This window comes from Diadema setosum, chromosome 7 (genome assembly GCF_964275005.1).
Source record: "Diadema setosum chromosome 7, eeDiaSeto1, whole genome shotgun sequence".
NCBI lineage: Eukaryota > Metazoa > Echinodermata > Echinoidea > Diadematoida > Diadematidae > Diadema > Diadema setosum.
The window spans coordinates 34,869,132-34,893,217 of record NC_092691.1 but is presented as its reverse complement, the minus strand read 5'-3'; the positions used below and the strand labels follow the sequence as shown (position 1 = coordinate 34,893,217).

The window sequence follows — 24,086 nt, the reverse complement described above, 5'->3', positions numbered from 1 at the left end:
GAACCACAAAACTGTGAGATGCTGTAGCTCCCTCCCCCACTCCCATTCCCCCCCCCCCCCCTCCACACACATAATATGCACACTTGTGCAGTAAAGGGGAAAAAGGTATATTACTATTTCCATTAACAAAGGGATGGCCCATAATCCCCAGACTCACAATTTTGATTAATGCACAGTTATGAGCCATGATAAGCAATGCACACATGACATTTGCTAGGTTGAGTAATGTTTGAGAGTCTGGCAAGTTAAGAGAAAGACCAAGAAAGAAAATGAAACAATATCAGTTTCTCAGTGACATACATATGTGCCTCAGGGTCTCAGAATAATCCATTATTTGGTATATGTCATTTGGATGTAATAGGAATTGATTGGGGTGGCAAAAGAAGGGTAAACAGAGTCAGTCCCGTTCCCCCCCCCACAATAAAAACATTTCATGCCCCTTAATATGTGTGACATCTATAATATCACTGTTTTGAACTTGCTGCCAGTAGGCTATAAAGTAAATAGAACCATAACTTTGACAATGTTCAATGTCAGACATCTCATCTGTGAGAGATCTGCACTATTGAACAGACCCGTGGACAGCTGGGCCTTGAATTCATTAACAATATGTTTTGTACATTTACACATTTCATTCATGCTTTACCTCCCTGAGAGCTGATAAGCCCATTATCTACTGGAATCTGATGTGTCTTGTACAGAGTTTATGTGAATATCAGAATCCTGGAGGTAGTGGGTTAAGAAGGATACTTGGATTAACAGGAGCACATGAGTGTCATGGGTCATGTCGAGACAGGAGCACAGCTTACCTGTTGTGAAGTCTGCTGCCCCCTATCCTCCTCTGGGGCCACAGGGGGAGTTTCCTGCTTTGTACTCCTTGGGTTGGGGATGACGTACTCGTATGTGATCCCTGGATTTCTCTGCTGATATATGATCTGAAAAAGCATGAAAAAGAATGAAATATCCATAGTTGATATGTGTGTGAGTAGCTATCTTTGGAGATATGTGTATGAGTAGCTATTTTTGGAGATATGTTTCTGTGTATCCATCTACACAAGGAATATCCTCACTGTAATGCCACCAAAACAATCATACTGTAATCTACCAATGTATAAAGGATACTTGGGTTTTTCATAAGATTAGCTAGACATAATACAGATAAAATTTCCATTCATAATATGGTTGACACAAACTAAACATGTCATGCTTATTACTTCACAAGAAATTTGCCACCTGGTACATATTTTGCCAAAACATAAAGCCCACTAAAAACCTTACAGTGACTGTATATTTCACAAATGTAATTACCTTGACATAATGTAATTTTATAATATAGTGATTCCTAGATGTAGCTGGTGCCAAATGTTGTCACTAATCATTTCCAAGTCTATGTTAGTTTTTGTTCCTTCCTCCTAAGGAAATTGCAGCATGAGAGATATGAAAATATCACAGGGGGAAAACAGAATCACAACTTGAAGGAAATCATTCCGTGAGCTTTCCTCTAACTTACGGGAATTTCACTCAACAGCCTCACATTTTTTTTTCACTCTACGGGTATTAACAAGTTATTTCTGTCCCACAGCTCAGGTGTGCTTGCAATGAGGTGGTGACAAGTGCTAAGGTAATTACAGAGCATGGCAAGCAGTGATCCTGAACTTCCCGCACGCTCTGAAATGCCACAGAAAAATCCCGTCACAGGAACAGGAAGCAGAATCCCGTAAGTGACCATTCAAGGTTCTCTGGAAAACTTGTCAGGTCTTGTGATATACGACAACTTACACTTCATCGTTCTTCTTTCCACGATATATCATCTTCAAAGGCTAAATCATTTCCACAAGGAAGCTTACTTCAAATAAATGTGCTATAAGATAGAACCATAGTGATAAGATATCTAATTAAATATTCACAAACATAAAAAAAAGTAGTTAAATTGTTTGAAAGAAATTTGATATGATCATTGCATCACAAGTCTCGCATTGGCTTGTAACCAAATAATAAATAAGTGGAGAATTTCACTATTTTGACTTTCCATTTAAATGCCATCACAACCATATCATTACAACCTAACAAAGATTTGATGACACAGATGCTTTTCCCCCCTTAATAGAATTCATATATAAAGTTGATGAAGTGAAGTACAAGCTAATACAGTAGAAGACTTGTCAGGCAGTGAAGTTATTAAATCATCTGATTTGCACAACGTCTCTGTTAATGTTCACGAATAATGTCAGTTTCTGTGAAAAAAAAGTGAATAATTTATTCTAGAGAGTATGTTGTTTGTGTACATTGCGAGTTTCATAGTTGGTGTAAGTTAATAAGAATACATTGACATGAACACAGTCTTGAAGGTACATTTGGAAGAAATAAGAGCAGGCAAATAAGAGGGGAAAAGAATATCTTTGAGTCCAGGCAACAGTTCTATTCTGCATGGTTCAATCGCCAAATTGTTTCTTCTATTCATTCCATCATAGCCGTCAAATCATTCAAGGAAGCAGATGAAGAAAGGGTTGAGAGAAAATAAAGCAGAAAGAGATTGTCAGAACAAGGAGGAAGAGGAGGAGGACGAGGAGGCGGATCAGGAGGAGGAGGAGGAGGAGAAGAAGGAGGAGGAGGAGAAAGATGTACAGAGATGAAGTAGATGGCATCTTTTACCATGGCATCTAAATCCACTGCTGTGGGGCCCATGATCAGGATCTGCTCCCCCAAATTGTTCTGGCTTCGGGCCGACCTCTTGTAGAGGACGTTGGTTCCACCGGCGGAGTAGTTTCCTGGATAATCTATCCTCCAGTTGCAGTTGAAGACTGTGTCTCCTGCAGATGTCTGGAGAGCTGGTTACGGAGATGCAGAGAGAGATTGAATATGGTGTCATCGCCATGGAAACTGGCCCCAAACCATTTCCATTACATGTACAATAATGTGACACCTGCAAATGAGTTGAAATTTTCTAGAAAGTTTTAATTGCAATCCATCAATTATTGACAGGTTATGGTAGGCCCTATACTTAAAAAACTACATAAAAGGAATTTTCTATGTTCTGTAGTCATTGCAAATACATGATCACTATTCATCAGCAAAGCTTTCATCAGATTTGTATATCTACCTCTCCTAATCTCCAATCATCACAAATGGTATCCATACTACATTTCAAAGAGTTGATGTGCTTGCACAGATTGCTGAACTCAAATCCTATAGCTATCATGAACATTTCAGTTGAGGCCTGGTCAATTGTTTTTTAGACTAAACTACATGTGCACACTGCCAAGACTGCACATATGTCAGTTATGGTTGCCATGTTTAAGATCAAAACTAACAGTGACATGACCAGTATCATTGGGTAATATCAATTGCATTGTCAGTCTAGTCAGGATGACTCTATGACTACCAAAAAGAAAAAAAAGAAGAGGAAGAATCTGCAATTTTGCACTCGATCTATCCTTCTCTGTTTTACTCTTCAATCCCCAAGGGTGAAGAGATATTGACATTGAAGAGTTTCTGTCCGTATCAAATCACTCAACAAGAGCCAGCAGGTACCCAAAAGGGGGTCACAACAGCCAGTGAGGGGTGGAGCTCCGGCACCCTAACCCCATCTTGTTACCCCCGCCCTAAGGGGATCGGGGTCTCAGCTCAGAAGTAAATCAGAAAATGATGGACAGTCATTTAAAGACTTTCTGACCTCTGTCAATGTCTTGTTCACATGTACAATACAGCATACCTTTGAGGAAATACATGCAGTGCATGCTATATGATTATACTTGATGCTCAATTCCCTTCATCTCCTTTCTTGTTTTGCAGATGAGCACAAAATTACACCCCCCCCCCAAACAAAACAAAAAAGCCAGGAACTGGCATTAAAAAATGAATAAATAATGCCTCCAGCATCCTCCAGGGTTTGAAGCATAGAAAGTGAATTTATAGACTACTCAAATTCTTTCTAGTTTTGGTCACTATTCAAACAGGAAATTGGTCAGTCCCTGGACACATCCCATTCCAGAGTAGGGCCCAAGATAGAGTCACGCCCCAAACATATAGGAGACGAGCTAAGTGATAGTCATACTCTGATAGTGACTTCCGCAATGACAGGTGATCAAATTTCGAGATATCTGCTCGTTACCATGGAGAGCTGCCAACAGTTTCCAAATTGCATGAATTGAATGAGAAAGTCTCAGTGATTGGCTTCACTTTGAAATGACGATGCATTTCAGTCTGGCCATGACAGAACCCTATCTTTATGAAGTCCTTGAGACAATGAGACAAAATGACATCACTGTCGAATGTAACTTGTGATCACTTCTCTGGTTATTACATTTAAAATGATTTAAAGGAAAAGTGCACTGAGGCAGTCACTTCCTGAAAGCTAACAATGCTGAGGATTCACCTAAAAGAGAAAACAATCTATTGAAGAAAGCAGGGAAATGAAGGCAACAGCTGACTTAAAATTGGATTAAAAGTGGTCAGACAATGGCCAATTTCAGTCCAGTTGATCTTCAATAGGCCCTAGCCTGAGTATATTTGGGAACAGTGCATCATCGTTTGAGCAAAACTATTTATACAATTCATATGCCTTAAATTCAAATATACAGCGATGTATTTTAATGGACAACTCAACATAGATGCCACACCTATTTTGATTACCGGTATGCCACCATGTGAAATGATTCAAATACTTCTGAGTGTATGTTATCATCAACTCTTTTTGACAAGAGAACTTTGTAAATAACTCTACTCATGATATATATCTAGGAAATGATTTTCATACTGGACCTCCATGACATATATCTAGGAAATGATTTTCATACTGGACCTCCATGACATGGGAAGTTGAAGCTCCAATCAGAACTCCAGTAAGTGGAAATTTGGTCACATTCTTCTACAGAACAGAAGTGTCATCACTGTCAAGAGACCAAGACAGGTTATTTTCAACAGTAGACAAGACACTATGTAGATTATCAAATGACATTCAAATAGATGTGATCCTCCACACTTTTTTTCTTTTAATTTAAACGTTGCTCAGGTTTTCAGTTATTTGAAGTTCTAGCATCATCGCTTTTGTTTATAAAAGACAGTGTTCCATTGTGACTAATTCTGGAAATAACACAGACCTTGGACAGAGAGAGACATTTTGACAATGGCAAAAACACATCGATGCTGGTCTCCCCAGCAAAGGTCCAGTCCTACTCCAATCAATAGGCCCGTTCACAAACAACGAAAATCGAAATTTCAATCGCGATCCAAATTTCGATTTTTTTTTCGACCATTCATACACAGGGAAAAATCGCACTTCGCTGCAAGGAAAGAACGATCAGTGGCCAAACTGCGCATGCGCGAATCTTGCATGACCGAAGACTGACCCCGCCGCAGTCCCAATAGAGTTTCGCACGCGCTACGAACGATGGGATTAAAAATACCGATTTCCGAATCTTGATCGCGCTCACACACACGACGCTTGGCAAAATAATCGCGATTATTCTGAAAAATCGCACTAATAGTGCGAGTTGGATCGTGATAAGGATCGCAGTAATTAGTGAAATTTTTCTGTCCACACTGGAAAAAATTTCGAAATTTTGATCGCGATAAGAAAATCGATTTTTAAATCGCACTTTTTCCCTTGTGTGTGAACGGGCCTAGTGACAGGATACAAACGGGCGATAATTACTCACCCAGGTAGTTCCTGGACTTGGTCGTCTCTGTGATGTTGACGTACATGGCACCGGCCGGGATGGTCACCATGGTGTGGTAGCCGATGGTGCGGAAGTCGTTGGTGATGGCCCCGGAGAAGATCTGGCAGTCGGTGTTGGATCCGCCGCACACCCCACACTTGTCCACCACCAGTCCGGAGCCAAGAACGCCATCACAACCGACAGTCTGTGCATGGAGAGCGAGAAGAAATCAGAGAGAATTGAGTTGTGTTTCCTTTTACTTGAGAGTTTTACATGCATACAGTATTGTAAAGGGCTTACTCAAATACACCATATTTGCTGGTGTTACATAAGCTGCAGCCCTAAATTTCCAACAATAACTGGAAATAAAATGATACAAGTAAGTCATTATGACATCTACTATTATATTGCAATGTGAGAGTTAGTGTGGTGTTGGTTGTGATGGCTTTGAGCGAATGTGTTATACAGTGGTAAGGAGATTGCCACAAACTCAAAAGGGACTATTTGGTAGCTATTGTAAACTTCTGAAACTTAGGGATACTATTTGATATACAAACTAGCATATGCACTAGAATACCTTTTATACTTCTGGTACCAAAATATATTACTGTGAAATGAGGAATGTTCGCATGCATTTTGATTTCGTGAATTTCGCGGGTGCCAAGATTCGCGAAATTAAAATGCACGCGAAACATCTTGTTTACACTACACCGGTATGCCTTGAATGCCAGTGGCAATTCGCGAAAATTTCATGCCACGAAAAAGGTCATCGGCTCCAATTTGCAAAAATTTTGTGCCGCGAATATATCATGTTTTACAGTATACAGAAGACCTTCTGTAAATACAAACTGTTATCATTGTCAATACCTGAAACTTTTCACACCATTTGTGAATCCTATTACCTAGGTAACCTATTTGATACCAGCGAAGAAAACAGACAGATAACCAAACTTCATCAAAGCCCATCTTTAACTCTGAGAGCAAGAGCCATTCAGGTTCTGGTCCCCAAAGGGTTAAGGAAGACCAAAATTTAACCATCCCATCACTTGCTATTACAGTAAATCCTTCCAATCAGTTTTCCAATAGGCCTACCTGTGTCCCAAAGATCAGTTTCCACTTGTGGCAGTGTAACTATAATACAAATATGCCATGAAAGTTGTTCCATGTTGGATTATGTTAACGTCCCTGCCCTAAAAGATCTACATGGATTAAGAGGGTGGCATTCCCTTGTCTACACTGCTCATTCTTGATTTCTTGTTTTGCTCTCATCTTTTTTTTGGTAGGATGAAAGATGCCTCTCGACCACACTATGCCAAGTGCCTGTCATACTGTCATATCATGGAGCAACATTAATCTATCATAGTGTCATAATAAATAACCATTCAATGAATGCCACAATAGGAGTAGCTGAATGACATGGAATTTAAAGGACAAGTTCACCTTCATAGACATGTGGGTAGAGTGAATGCAGCAATATTAGTAGAACTCATCAGTGAGAGTTTGAGGAAAATTGGACAATCCGTTCAAAAGTTATGAATTTTTGAAGTTTCTCCTCAGTCACGGCTGGATAAAAAGACTAAGTAAGCTTGTGATGTCACATGAGTACAACGATATAAAGAAAGAATAGAGAAAATTCAACATATTTCCATTTTTCTCGCATAACAAAAGAACACTCGACTTCTCTCTTTCAGAAGGCAGGGGGAATAATATTACCCTTAACATACGTCAGTAGCAAGTTGAAGAGATGTGCACTTTATTCAAAAAGTAAAGTTTTGTGAAATTCTCTTTTTATTTTCCTTATATAGTTGTACGCATGTGACATCATACACTGTAGTAGTCTCCTCATCCAGCAGTGACTTCGCAGATACTTAAAATATTCATAACTTATGAACGCATTGTTTCCTCAAACTTTCACTGATGTGTTCTACTAGTATTGCTGCATTCTCTTAATCCTAATGTATATGAAGGTGAACTTGTCCTTTAACTCCTACCTGGGATACCTTTCCCTGTTCTATACTCCACCCCCCCCCCCCCCAAAAAAAAAAGGAAAGAAAACACAAGAGAAAAATGAGAAAACATTGCACAATATATGATTCACTACCTTGATCTTCATTTTCTCAAAATTGTAACGAAAATCCTTGTTTGAAAAGTACTTTTACAGTAAAACATAGACACTGTCCGGATCACACATACAGTACATTGCACATTTTGTACATGCTATCATATGAATTGTTATCAGATATCTTTGATAAATCACAAGTTGTAACCATTATCAATTATATGGTCTATGATCTCCAGACATGTCATCAAAGCTATGCTTGCTATCATATTTCTTTTTCCTGTCCATCTGTCCAAGCCTACGCTTAAAGAGATATCAGGTCAGAGTTTATCTGGCATCTGGAGTTTCGCAGGTCATGTATGGTAGTCATTTGCCAGACAAGATTTCACATGGACAAGATGAACAGCCATATTGCCCTCTCTTGCTGCAGTTGTTGTTGATGTACCAATGCCCAAGCAGGTTAGATATCAAATTCCTCATATATCTGTTCCATTTTCCATAATCACGTCCTGTGTGTACATTTTCTTTTTCTTCTGCGTGTGAAAACACCACTCTTATTTGCTGTGTGTTATTGTCCTCCCTTACAGGCTGGATTTTTCCGACCAATGTGGTATATTCTACTACAAGTTTGCTTATCTGATTGCTCGTACATTGATGTATCTTTATCAAAATGATGAGTGGAGCACTGCCTTGTATGATTATCATATTGCATAATCTCCATGGCAATATGTTGTATTTAATCATCTTTATGAGTATGTCACTTACTGTTAGGGTGTGAAAGGGCCATCCTATTATCTGTACGTATGCATTGCAAAAGTGGAAATATTTGCACATTTCACATCACAAGAAACGAGGGTAAAAAAAAACTGCATGCATTTCTTTGCCTGTTCTAAACACTTTTTTATGTTTTTATTTTTTTTTTAATTAAAGACAAGTGAAATTCACCTTACCCAAATAAGAAAAAACAAAAAACAAAAACAAAAACAAAAACAAAAATTACTTGCAAGAAAATTTCTGCTTTTCCAGTACATTCGTCCAGTACATTTGCTTCTCTCTCTCTCTCTTTTCCCTTTCTCTCTCTGTCTCATTATGCAGGATATCTGATCCCGTTTGCAACATGCTTGATGTAAAGTGTTACAGATATGATCGTGTGGGTCCTGGGACATACAAAAAAAGAAAGAAAGAAGAAATCATGACATCTGAAGAGAAGAGAGAAAGAGGGCTATTTTTGAAAGTAGGCCAACTTTGCAAATAATACCTGTTCATGTCACACTCCCTAAACAATCATTTGAGGCAGGGAGAATGGAAATATACTTAATGAGCACATTCCATACTGCATAGCTCATTCTAAAGGGATACTGTGACTTATAAGTTGGAATAGACCACTTAAAGGAATTAACAACTGTGCCTGATGAAAAATTAAGTAAGCTCGGCAAAATGCCAATGGCATCACTTTCAGGAGGAAATGATAATTAATTTTGGAAAACTGGTGCAGAGATGGCTGAATCTGGTGCAAATTTTAGGCAAAACACAGTATGATGGCCTGTCATGTACTCAATCAGAATTTCACTATTTTCAGAGCGCCATTTAATCCAATGCAGCCAGTACTACATCACACTATAGACTGGGAGGAAATGTGGTAGATGCTTGCTCTTGGTTTTGTTGTTGTTGTCTGAAAGATGACAGCTTACAAACAATAGTGTCACATGAGTTACATAAACATTGTTTTGAGACCAAAATATTGAAAATTAGACGAGGTATTTCTGGCAACCTGAAAATAATCACAGCTTGTCAATTCACTGAGACACATTTAGTAGTATTCTCAGCTTATGGGGCCTACAGCAAGGGACTGCTACATTATTTTCATGTGGAATTTCTAGTACAACCAATCATCATAGAATCTCCTGAAATGATGGCTTTTATCCATAGAAATAAAACATTTTAAAACATGTTTTTGCAAAAAACAGCAATTCATCATACTTTTTTAAAGAGGTGATGTAAAGTCAAATAATGTTTCTAACAAGCATACTATCAAAATCACATTAGGCTAAATTACATTGGTAGTCTGATGGTGTTTTCCAGTAAGAGTTTGCTCAATTCAGATGAATGAGAAGCAAAGAAGTTGTATCAAATCTAATGTCTGATTACTAATTGTCTAAACAGTTTACATGTAGCCACTCAAAATACTAGTTTCTACTTTCGTCATGTGACACAGACATATCTGCGAAAATATAAATGTATGATCGCAACAAAATTTTGAATATTGAAGCAGGATCTCAACTGCGATATAAGTGTATTGACAAACTTCATGATTTCTTTCTGCTCAATATTTGTACCATCAATAATGATATCAAAATGGATGCTGTTACTGACTGACCATACATTTTGTGTAGAGTTGTGGAGTTTTATACTCTTTGAGATTGCTGTGTCTGTCATCGTCAAAATCACATGACTGTACAAGAAGCTTGTCTCAGATGCCCAATAGGCACTGTGTCAGAGTAATAAATGGGCTTTTTGATAGTGATATTTTAACATTCTTATATGTTTGAAAATGCCATGTTGTTCACAGAAATTGCTGCTTTTAGCCACTTTCACTTAAAATGATTCTTATTATAGCAGACTTTCCACCTGGCTGAAACTCAGAAGCAATCAAATGTTCAGATTCTCATTCCTGCTGACAGCAAACATTATGAAGGGCGGAAGATCTCACTTAGAGCGGTCTGTAATCAACTGAAATATCTTCAGAAGAGTTGATTACTTCTAACCTGTGGGATATTTTGAGTGACTTTCCATCGCAGTTATATGGTAAGTGAGCACAATTAGGTTTGACTTATTTTTTTTTTCTAGAGCTAAATTGATGCTACTACACATTTGTCTTAATACACATCATGCAGAAGACGTACTGTTAGGCCTACTCACAATGTTTGACAAGAATTTACATACCCAAACTATTTTGTAATGTACATGTAAATGCAAATATACTGCAAAGTACCTTGCATAATGCTGTGGTATTTATGGTGGTGATTCAAACTTTACTTGAATTATGCATGATGTGAGCTCTCAACTCGCTGAGGACGGGCTGATCTTGCTACAACACGCATTTCCCTTAGACACCTGATTGAGTATACTCGGGTCTCGTCCTCAACCGGTTAAAATGTGAATGGCGCCACAAAATACCACCTACCATGATGCTACGAATGTATATATTTTTCATGTGACCTGACACACTTCTTGTCTTCTTCCAATAGGAAATAAGCACACTATTGCACAGTGCTTACCTCAGAGAAGTGAACTTTAAAGAAGAAATCCAACCCAAAAATGAATAACCTTTACAACAAAGAGAAAAACATTCCCTACAGAATGATAAAAAATGGCAAAAATCGGATGAGAAATAAGGAAGATACAACATTTTGACATTTTACTTCTTTTTTTTTTTTTTGAAAACATTTCTTGACCGGTCCTTATGAATATTCAAGTGAGGGAGGTGATGATGTCATACCCTCACAATTTTTCATTTATGTTATATATGAAATTTTGAAAAATTTGTATTTTTTGCTAATACAAGTAAAAGCATGTTCCTTTACCAAGATATATCAATCTGAGTTAACATTTGTTCTTTTTTTATTTTGGGTGGTTTTAAGACAAGTTTTATATTCATACAGATGAAATATGAGATTTTTGTCATTTCTGTATATGAAATGAATAAAAAAAAATTGTGAGAGCATGACATCTTTAACTTGCTGATTTGAATATTCATAAGGACTGGTCAAGAAATGTTTTCACACACACAAAAAAAAATGTAAAATTTCAAAATGTCATACCTTCCTTATTTCTTATCCAATTTCTGTAGGGAATATTTTAAGGGCAGAAACAGTGCAGTATTTCACACATGAGAATGGTACCAACTCTTGAATGGATACAAAACACAGTCACTTTCAGTCAGCAATGACTTCAGATATTCACTGGTGACGTAAACCCAAGGCGGGCTTTGATGGTGGTATAGAAGTAAAAGAATCCACAAGAGAAAAACTAAAACCTTGACATGTAATATCTGTTCACATATATCTGCAAGATAAACATATCTCCAAATATCTCATGTCTATTGGAAAAATATTATTCACAGGTGCACTGCAGTCTTTAAATAGAGAATTGCTCAATAAAACAAAACAAAAAAGGAAAGACATAATAGATGAAAGACTAGCAACAATGACACAAAAAGGAAGAAGAAAAAAACATCAAGAAAAAACATCTACAAAGTAGAATTACAAAAGACAGACACAGCAAAGAAACTTGGAATCTAAGAGTATTTCACAAGGGAAAAGGGGCTTCCACTCCAATTTGTAACTGGAGTTGTTAACATTTACCCACACTGCTCATAGTGTTGACCTCTGACTCAAACACATTGACCTTTGAACCTGCCAGTTACTGACCCAATTTAGTTGATGGAGCCTGTAGGGAAATGGCAAGCCAAGTTGCTACTTGTTGCACAGAGAAATGACGTAGAAATATTATGTTTCGTCAAACAATATATTCATCTCTAAACACATTTCCTCTAGGCCTACTATAGACAACTTTTAAAGAAATGTAATTTTCAAAAAAAGAAATGTAATGAATAGTCTTGAATATTATTTAAAAAAAGCATGGTAAAGCTTTTTCATGCATTATCTCGATAGCTGGATGGATGGAACTATATTTATCCAGATTTGCAAAATATTGTATCCTTTAGTATTATGACAAACTAAAAAATATTCACACTTCATATATGCTCAGAGGAAAAAACAACAACAACAGATCGATCCTTCAGCAACTACAGATTGAGATCTAAGAAACATTTACAAAACACCAAAATCTGTATCATCCACATAAGCCAGGCCTAATTACTGCAGATCTAAATGTATTCTCACATTTTGATAAGACTTGTGACACAAAAAGGTCTTTAGACTGCAATACAGGAATAAGCAGGATTTAGCAGAAAATCCATACAGATGCTGTTTCTTTCCCATGGGCAGCCACTACCAAAGTCTATTCAAACAAGTGCTCACTCACGTACTTGACATCCAAAGACAGAGATGCCTTTCTAGTGCTCAAGCCAGAGCCCAAAGGGACGCTAACTTTAGATTCAAGAGATGTAATCTAATCTTCAATTATTCACTCTGCAGACTTACATTGCAGATCACAGAAGAGTAAAAATGCCCAGAGTTAGGATTACAAATTAGATAAGAGTTAGCAAATATAATATTCACTCCATCATTTTCAGGCTAACAGTCCCTACATCATTTCATGCCAAGGAGTGTGTGCGTTTTTATCATTAATTCTTGATTTTTGATTGATGTGAAAAGAAATCTGATCTACTCCTGAGGCAAAATTGAGGTCCAGTAAAAAGATGAATTCATAGGTCAGTTCCTCGTGAAATAAATCTAAATGAGTGATCACAATATTGTCATTCAACATTCAAGCATCAAAATCAGGGATATTCCACAGATCTAAGAGATACTTGTGTGCTTCATGTGCCTCATCAGACAATGAAAATTCCCACATTGAGGAGGCTTTTTATATTCTTCTGTCAAGACATAGAGTAAAATATCCCATTTGCGGCAGTTTAAGCATTGTTAAGAGTTTTTCCAACTTGTAAACAAATTAGGCAAATTATTTGATTATTCATTAACGCAATTGTTTTCATGAAAGAAATTTACCATTGACCAACGCAGTTTTCATGATTTACCAGGGCAAAACCCGGCACAATTTTCGCCGATAAGGGCGATATGCGACGTAGTATTTCTGCTTGCGGCACGATGTACAATCCCTATGCAATACGCGCGTGCTCCGCGATCTTTAGCTGAACGCCTTCACATGTCTCGCGAACATTGCGTAAGTGCCAATTCCCATTGCGAAAGCACGTGAAAATAGCGTGCGCACATGCATTGGCCGCAAACAAGATCGCACTTCTGGCGGTGTTGTTGATGTCTTTCTCGTGTTTTTCTCATTTTTTTCGATGGTAACATCCACTTTCTGGAAAAAATGGCGGCCCACATCGGCTCGCGAAAATTCTATTTTACGTGAGGATATGTTTTCAAAATCCATGAACATCGAGAAAACGAAAAAAAAAATCCAGTTTCTTGGACCATTGTTTCTTAACTGTTATGTTAAGAAGTACCGAAAATTTCATTTTGGATGCGATATGTTGTCATTTAGGTGAGAAAATTTCACTTTCGTCAGAGATCGTGCCCATTTTATCGGTTGGTTTTTGTTGATTGCTAGTGTGTTAGTATATGTGTAGTGTGCATGTAACAGTGCAATGCTGTTTAGCTGTATATTACCGTGTATGTTGTACCTGCCGCGAACGGCTGCACGGCCTCTTACTGACGCAGTTACTCTAGGCCTATAGAGTAGGATGATATAGAATTTTTTTAAGATGGGTATTCAGATTTTCACTTTTTGCAAGATAATTAGAAACCACTTTATGGAAAATCAAAGAGCTTACAATTCTAAGAGGAATTCACAGTTTTTTGATGAAAATTAGTTTTAAAATGGCTGAGATATCTAGAAACAGAGAGGTCCTAATAAACAGGTGGGTCCCATCTTTTATTACGACCACTTCGTTTTACTTTGGTTTTGAATAACATCCACATCATATCATCAACTGGACTATAGCATGTGGAATATGGCAGTTCTCAAGGCAAAAAAAAAGATCGAATCTGTGCATATGAATTATGAATGCTACAAGAGCTGCACTATGAAGGAAGAATTCCTACGGCTTCCCTGCTTGAAAATTAGCAGTAATTTAAACTTTAAAAACAGCACCCTGGTCATATATTATAATTGGAACTTAAATTGGTATGAACATTATCAGAGTCCTTTCACTATTCATTTTACAGTAATTACCAAATTCCACTTATCTGGAAGAACAGGGCAGAAATGCACTACTGTTTTTTTTAGTGTATTTCACTAGAAAAGAAAAGAAAAAACGCTAGTAGTATTACTTTAACAGATGCTTCATTAGAGAGCGTTATCGCTATCACACCCTTCCTTGAAAGCAATAACAGCATCAAACACAGTGCAGTGAACCTTAAAGGGAAAAGCACACGTATGCTACACTTGTATGGGGGTCCTGTACAGAAATATTAAATGGACTCATTTAATAAAGATTTTACAGTAGAGACCGTAATTACAAACCATAATTGATTTTTTGTTCATTTGTTGTTGTTGTTTTTTTTACAAGAAATTAGAATAGAATTTTAAAAAAGAGATAAAAGAGCCAAAAATATACTGTTACATCACATGTTGTAGCTCCATGCCAATCAAAAAGCTCTTGCTTCCATCCTCACATAACAGAATAATATGTCTGATGTTTAGAGAGCTTGGCAAAGAGGTAGGATACTTGAAGGTAACAACCCATTAGGGGTGGGGGAACCAGAATGCAACATTAAAATCACAGCCATGCCCAGACTGTTTTTACAGGGGGGAAATTCATTACACTACTGACCTTGCTGTACATGAAAGACCTCCTCTGATAAACCAACAAATCCCAATGAAATTTACTACATTTATTATCTTCTGGTTTTCATGTTGCACAAGAAGGTAGTCTGACACCATCTCCCTCCCAATTACCTAATTTGATATGATGGTGTAGGAAGGACTCTACATTTTATGACCTCTAATCACATTATTCTGACTCAAATGGCTATCCAGGAACTGGAAATTTGTAGGAAATTTGAGATTTTTGAAAGGAAGATAGTTCCTTTCAAAAGCAGTTGAGAGTTATTCTAAAGACGCATACTGTTCTGTAGTGTTCACTGCAGGGCACTGGTACACATGGTTTCTATTCATACACAGTGTACGTTAACTCTTTATTTTGCTTTTTGACCTTTTGCTGTCTGTTATCTGAAGAAGAAAACACAAAAGGCAATTACATGAGCACATCAACTTCTAGCTCAAGTCTTGTCACTACATGGATTTTGTTGTGTATATCTAGGCAAAGGAAGGCTTTTTTTTTTTCATATTCCATCCATCACATTATAGACCTACAGTACATATCTTCCCATTACCTTCAGGGTACAGTCCAATCTATCAGATTAAATATGGCAATTGTCACTAGGTTTTGTGATGTCATTAACCCATCAAGTGTTTTTATCTACGTTCAAATCCTAGAACACGACAGCACCCTTCTGGTTCTCAGCTGATGAATCTTGACAAAATATATATTACGCATGGAAATTTAGTTACCAATAATGAGGAAAAGATAAAAATTTCTGCCACAAAATTATCCTGGGAACTGATGAGTTAAAGGACAAGTTCACCTTCATTAACATTAGGATTGAGAGAATGTAGTAGTAGAACACATCATTGAAAGTTTGAAGAAAATCGGACAATCCGTTCAAAAGTTATGAATTTCTGAAGTTTTTGTGCAGTCACCACTGGATAAGAAGACTACTGCAGTGTATGATGTCACATGCGTACAACAATATAAGGAAAATATAAAGAGAATTTCACAAAATTTCATCTTTTGAAATAAGTACATATTCCCTTGACTCATTACTGACATATATTATGGGTAATATTATTCCCATCGCCTTTAGAAAGAGGCAAGTCAAGTGCTGTTTTATTATGTGAAAAAAGTGAAAATATGTTGAATTCTCTTTACATTTTCTTTATACTGATGTACTCATATGACATCACGAGCCTTAGTAGTCTCCTCATCCAGCGGTTCCAACACAAAAATTTAAAAAATTCATAACTTTTGCATCGATTGTCCAATTTTCCTCAAACTTTCACTGATGTGTTCTACTAATATTCCTGCATTCAATCCTTATGTTTATGAAGGTGAACTTGTCCTTTAAAGAACAGATGGTATGAGCAATCAAGGAAAACTGAATTGAGGTTGTGCCTCTTGGAGACCTATCTTTTTAATCCCCAATAAATTGTTTGGGATTGCAGGACACTACCTTTATTCAAAAGATACAAAAAGCCCCATGCATTCTCTTTTGAGCATGCCTTTATTCCCCATAATACATCAGGAGTGACCCTTAATTACATTTGATTAGTAAATACTCCAACAGGAAATGCCCATTTCTGCTAGTAAACCACTAAATGCATTTAACTTTGTATCTCTATTACACATTCATTAGTCTCAGATTAGAGAGCCAGGGGTTGCATCTCAAAAGGAAAAAAAAATATGGAGTGTATCAACCATTCTTCAGTTGCTGAAAATCTGGGAATGTGGTTGTTGTACCCATTCTTTAGGGGAAAAACCAGATGTCACTCCGATTTTTCTATTTTGAAGGTTGTAACTAATGTCCATTTGATGATAGGACTGGCATTCAAAAGTGTTGACTGATGTGCAGATTTTTCTATCCTACATGTTCATGTGACTGCCATCAATTCAGCTACAGTTCAGGTAAAAAAAGTATTCCCATTTGAACTTAAAAGGAAGATTTACTTTAAATTGAACTTGTTTTGTCTCCAAAAAGAAATTAATGGAAAATATCCATTCTCCTTTAATATTTACTCGGAAGTGCAATCAAAGACAACAAAGTCTCGTAAAAATATGGAAATAGAATGAAAAAAAAAAACATAGCTCTTACTTGAAATTGAGTTAAAAAAAAAATAATGTCATATCCTGTGCTTTCCTCTCCACTAACTTTCTTTAGAGTTTTGGTTTGATGGAGATGCCCTTAAGAAGACATAGTAATCACCATTTTACATACAGTGATTTCATCATAGTCTCCAAGGAAATCATTACGGTTGCTCAATTTACACATCTAATAAATGACAGTGTCAAATACTACAGTTTTATGAACACAGGTAGACTACCAATATTCACATTTAATGATGATAACAATGTGAAAAATTCAAATAGCGTTTGACAATTATCAAAAAAGAACAGACATATAAATCAGCCATGAATACAAATACTCCACAAAACATAATAATCAGTTCTGTTCTTATAATAAATAGGTTTTGAGTTTGTTTGTTTTTTGTTTTTTTAATGTCAACGGAGGTGGAGGACTGAATATGAGTAGGGAGGTTGTTCCAGAGAAGAGGGGCACAAATAGAGAAAGCACATTTGAAAAATGAAAAGTCATTTAGTCATATTTTCTTTTTATCTGACTGTGACCAAAATCTCAGTCAACCTAAAACTGTAGTGTGGAATATCCCTTTAAATTCAAGTTATCAATGATGTCGTGCCACATGAATGCTAAGCAGTCAACAAATATGCCATCTTGCGTGCAACTCAAAATAGCTCCTTCTGTCACATGGCTGTGACTTTACTCCAGGTATGTTTTTTTTTTCATAAAATGTCATTTATTTCACTACTCCTAAAAATAGACACATTCTTTTTCTTATGTCGATGACTGATTATAATTTCTATCTTACACAATATTCTTGCACATCTGTTGATGTAGGGGGAGTTGATATTGGCCTAAGAATTCTTGGGGTTCTTCCCCCACCCCCTTCATATTTACACAATACAAGAAACACTGTTACCATGGAATATTATTAGTATCACATGGGATTCTACTATCTTTTTGCTCACTTTGCAATCAAGTTATGTTTGGTCAAGCTCTTTACAAAACTGTATCGTAATTCTGTTTTGCTTTGTTTTGAGAAGCAGGATAAATGCAAACAAACAAATATAGGACCATCCAGCTAAGTTTTTTCAAACATGAAACATTGTTAAACAGTGCATTTAATGCATGCTGAGTCATAGTTCTGTGTGACATAGATGGCAACAGTGAAGAGCCCACTATGAGAGTACATAAGTCTATAAGATGGACTGAGCTTACTCTAGCTGGTGAATTTACAATTTACTCAATTTTGCTGATTTTTGCTCATCTCATGATCTGGTATGAGGAGTTTCCTTTCAAAATACCACACACAGGAAAAATAAAACACTTTCTCTTTGGAATGAATTTGCCTTTAATCTGGAGACTGTCGCTAGCACCAAGGAAATGTCTGTCGCGTCACTCAGATAAGGCCATCAGAGCACTGTGACGGGCAGGAAAGTGGGACTACTCTGACATATGATTCCAATCCAGTCATCACATTTTGACATTATCTCTATTTCTCTGGGTCATGATAGGTCTTACACCTGTAAATAGAATGGACCTCCTCAAGCCCCGTCATGCCGTTGGACCAAAGCTCCCGAAATAATTTTTCAAAATGAATTAAAAAAGAAAAGAAAATTAAGAGTGTCAACATGATAAGAACTAATAAAGTGTATTTGATGCACATGTAAGTAAAGCCCTCTACAAAATGGGCTCTCATTTGGAGGCTGGATTTGTCTTTTCTCGAATTAAGATGGACTGCACTTGCTTTACACTTCTGCTAGTAACAGTCACTGTGATTTAACAAATTTGATTCATAACCATTTTCTTCCTTGAGGTAGGCCTAAATTATTCAAACAAGCAGTCCTAATGTATAGGGCCTGATTTTCAGACAGAGAGGGAGAGTATATCCTATTCAGACAATTTTCATTTTTTTTTCTTCCATACGTCAGACGGTGGAGTTCAGGCAAAGTACATTGGCAGTTTGCTGACAGGTCTGTTCCTGCCCCATGGAAGTGCAATAATAATCAATTCAATTTTTCTAACATCTAATCTATTCCTTTGACCACACTTTAGCGTTTAAATGGAATTTGCTGAGTAACAGCCTCCAAAACTTTGTACTGAGAATCACAGCATTACCTTATAGAACAGGAATAGTGCTATTTCAAAGCTTCAGATCAATCTTGGAAAACCAAGCTAACGGTACAGAATAAACCCCATTTTTTTTATTTTACATTCTGCTAAAACTAAAAAATAGTCCCATCTATAATATGCAGCCTGTTCTTCCAATTCTGTGTTGACAGCTGTTAGCATATAAGTGTTTAATCTCTTCGCAAATCTTTCTTTTTCCCTACTTAGCTAATTTATGGTTGGTTTAGGAATGTTATATACATAGATTATAGCATTATCAATCATCTAATTGTAAATGTCAGTGAATTTCTCTGTAGGATATGAATGTTCTTACACCACAGCTGCGTAGGATATAAAACTGGAATGCTGCATCATAAGCCCTCGTAATTTTGACAAATAGAAAAAAAAAATGCAGGGATACAAGCTGTCTGGAGGAGGTCAGAAAAATCAGAACAGCACTGTTGGATTTTATAGCTTGAACTTTCAATGGCTTTTGCAGCTTCATATAATAAGAATCTGTCAGCGCACTTTACATATCTATTTTTTTTTTAAGAGACAGCTTCTCTAGATACCTTTTAGGAGCCTCAATGTTTAAGAATCTGGTCGAGCAGGGTTAAATGTGACTTGACGGCCTTGAACTTTGGCAATGTGGCAATCTTACTGCCAACCATTAAAGGTGGGTCTTTGATGTGACACCAATTCTGATCAAGAGGTCTATCTGGCTGTTGTCTTTTATCTGCAACACTCTATTAAGATTAAGAATAGCATCATTCAGGACATTGTTGTAGAAAATCTTCTGAGAAGAAACCGAAGTCAACAGGTACAAGCAAATTCAAATCACAATTTTGGTCATTCCTATGATGGGAATAAGGAGGGGAATGTGAAAAATCTCAACGTCAAAGTAATATGACCAAAACAATAATTTCTTCTTCTTTTTTTTAATAGTGCCAAGAGGTGGCTATATCAACTGAAATACTGACATTAAAACTAGAAATGTCGCTACAGCGAATGGTTATACCCCCGCCAAAAAACATTTCATAAGCTTTGGTCAAAACAACATTTCATAAGCTTTGGTCAAAAAACTGAGGAAGTAGTTAAATCTGCAAGATCTTTCCTTGATCTTCTGCCATTAATATGCCGTTACCATGGCAACATACTTTTGGGTACTGTCGAAAAATGCGTCTTGCACATCTACAACCAAAGGCACACATCTGTACCAAGTTTCATGGAAATTGGGCAAAAACTGAGGAAGTAGTTTGCAACACAAAATTTTCCATCATTTTGGCTCATAATATGTGAGCTGTTACCATGGCAACATACTTTTTGTCACTGTCAAGAAATGTGTCATGCTGACCTATATCCTAAGACAAACATTCAATATGAATTCCATGAGAATTGGAAGAACACTGATGAAGCAGTTTTGCCATGAAGCATTTTGCCCTATATTTTACCAATAACATGCCGTTACCATGGCAATGCACTTTTTGCCACTGCGGAAATATGTGTCTTGCACATTAACATACTCAGATGAACATCTGTACCTAATTTCATAAAAATTGATCAAAAACTGTGGGAGGAGTTCGCGACGCAAGATTTGTACCCATTTTTGCCCATAATATGCCGTTACCATGGCAACGTACTTTTGGGTACTGTCAAAAAATACGTCTTGCACATCTACAACCCAAGGCACACATCTGTGCCAAGTTTTATGGGAATCGGTTGAAAACTGAGGAAGTAGTTCGCGACGCAAGATTTGCAACGGACCGACCGCCCGACCGACCGCCCGACCGACCGCCCGACCGACCGCCCGACCGTCCACTGATTCCTATATACCCCCTTCAAACTTCGTTTGGCGGGGGTATAAAGATTATTAGTGCTTGATTGAACTAAGCGCTGATTTGCTCCTGAACTCTAACTGCTGGAATATTAAACACCAAAGTTCACTTGATTGATTTAGGGTAGACCTTCTCTGATTTGCCCCTTTACTACAAATGCTGGTGTATTGCTGCTTTTATGTTTGTATTCCTCCCTTAAAGAGGAAAAAAAAAATCACCTTGGCAGACAGCTGCTGACAAGAGCACTCTTCTTTTCTGTCTCTCTCTCTCTCTCTTTGGTCTTTTTTTTTTTTTTGATCTATTAGGAAAAGAAAGTCAGTCATTGAAAGTTTCAATTTTGTCTTAATAATTTGTCTTAATAATCAAAATGTGATGAAAGAGAGAGATTTCAATTTAGTATAATTTGTGCAACAAGGACTGGATCTTGCCTGTGGCTATTATATTCATAAGTCATTATCCTGGCATTTTGATAATGTACAGCTTACAGGGCCATTTAGGCCTTTGACTATCTATCTGACGAGGTTATTGACAACATTTGAATAATACATGTTGTATGTTTGTCTCCACAAATTTGGTGATCTCTGCAAACAATGTCACATATTAGTGTCATCATTGTACCACAGTCCTCTCAGGGATGACGGAGCCCTGTAAAGATGTCCAAACAAAACTCCTCTGTAGCATGCTTTGGAAACAGCATTCATGCTTGAGAGAGCTATTTCTGTGCTTCTGGCAGCAGACTACAATTACGGTTTCTCTTCTAATCACGTTTTTGCCGAGCCGTGGTCCAGAGGTGCTGGATTTAAATCAAGCTTCGCACAGTTCTGGGCATGCATACATGTATGTCAGCTGAATGGATTCATGCAAGGATGTACCCTTGTATGAATGGATTTTAAAAAGTGCACATTTGAATGACAGGTTAACAACTTGTGACACGACAGTTGTATGTCATGATGTCATTCACAGTTTGCAGGAACTGAGAAACCTGAACAATTTGTAAATCTAGTTTTGAATAGGAAAGTCTTTCGCAAACATGATTTCAAATCAACTCTTTTTCAAATGTATAGGAATAGATGGTATCTTATACGGTCGTTATGTGGGCTAGTTAACAAAGGGTATTTACCATTGGAAGTTAAATGTTCTGCTCACCTGCTTTTTAGCCTTGGGGGCTTATCTCTCACACGCCTGACTTTTCACATTTGATTCAAGATGATAAGTCTTTTTTTTTTTCATATTCATACGATTTACTACAATGGACATTTGATGATCTTATCAATATCTGATCTTATCAATATCTTTACAGTTGTGTAGCTAACAAAAATGCATATATATCTTGCGCTGATCACACTGCTGGTGTTTCTGTGTTTCATCTCTTTTACACCTTTGTCAACGAGGAGCTTTCTTTTATCACCAGATTTAGCACAGATCAATAACCCTGAACGCAGTATTGGCCTGAAGCTGATAATCAAATATTTTGAGTTCACGGACAATCACTTCACTAGGCTCTGATCTCTCCTTGGCTCAATCAATGTCAATGAAAATGCATGAAGGAGTGGGGGGGGGGGGAGGGTGGGAGGAATACAAATCTGAGCAAGTTATTCAGGAAGAAAAGTTGCTAAAATGAAACCAAATTTCCTAAAATGAAACCAAATTTCCCTCAGCATCCTCCCTCACGCTTATCTCTTCTCATCCTGTAATGGTACACTCATTTTGAAGTACATTGTCTCTTTGTAAAATCTAATACTAGAATTATTAGTCATGGCATGACACAAGACTATCTTCTTTACTTGAGTCGAGTCTTTTTTTTCAGTAGACGAGAGGACAAAAAGAAAAAAAAAAAAACACCTGAGAAACAATATACAATGGAAACAGAACATTAATGTACTACAAACAATATAGTGTCACTGATAATATTTTCTGGTTATCAAACACATCCTAAAAAAAAAACAAAAAAAAAAATCATTCATGACAAGGCATTGTACTGATTCATTTTTTGTTAGCACATAGTCATTGCAGTGACCATACTGTAGTCAGTGATCTGCCTAATTTGTTGGAAAACTATAAATCATTTTGCACAGATGCAAAATATTCATTTTGGGACCATGTTGCTAATAGCGACAGTGAAAATTACCTGACAGCATGCTAGACGGAAAGGTCAAACATTGAGACTTTTAGTGTTGCAAATTTATCTCAATGAGAACGGGTCTAACATCTGCAATTTTCGTTTGCGCGGAGCGCAGCTAAAAATAATCCTTGCTACAACAAATCAGATTTTATCTCATTTTGAGCAACCTTGATGACTGGCTGGGTCTTAATACATCAGCTATTCAAGTTTTTCTCATTATTTCTTCTTCTTTTTTTTTCTGGACCATGAGCAGATTGTGAAAGAACAAATAATTCTACACCACTGAGTACTTTTGAATAAAAAGAATGATAACCATCACTAATAGTTCAAATCATATCACTTCACCATTTATGCTCAGTAGTTTTCATGGGGACTCGGTGTAAATCAAGTCTATGAATGTGGGCTGAAATGAAATTGAAATTGTGTGTTGCTAAAGCACTGTTCATACCATCACTTGGATGCTAATTGAAAGTTTTGGTTAATGGATTATTTTGTGAGATTTCTATTCAGAATGTGGTGTAGCGCATGCTTGGTTTTTACAATGCTATTCTTCAAATATTCATCATAGGACCATGTTGACTGTGCAAGCAAATAAAAATTAGTGTGTCTTGGTTCTGTATGTGCATGAGTGTGTGTGCATTTTTTTTTTTTTTTTTGGGGGGGGGTATGCTCATGTAGACTATGATTATATAGTGTACATTGCATAGAAATTGAAATAACAGAAACTATTATTTGAAG

At 37.0% G+C, this 24,086-nt stretch overlaps 1 protein-coding gene across 1 annotated transcript in view; it reads right to left on the bottom strand.

Annotated features, from left to right (window-relative positions):
• The window catches only part of LOC140231303 (thrombospondin type-1 domain-containing protein 4-like), a 246,080-nt gene that overhangs the window by 84,728 nt on the left and 137,266 nt on the right, over positions 1–24,086 (bottom strand). The window contains exons 7-9 of the mRNA XM_072311455.1: positions 5,658–5,862; positions 2,653–2,828; positions 810–935 (exon numbers count right to left, since the gene is read on the bottom strand). Of these exons, the coding sequence (XP_072167556.1) occupies positions 810–935; positions 2,653–2,828; positions 5,658–5,862 (507 nt within the window). The remainder of the gene's footprint in view (positions 1–809; positions 936–2,652; positions 2,829–5,657; positions 5,863–24,086) is intronic.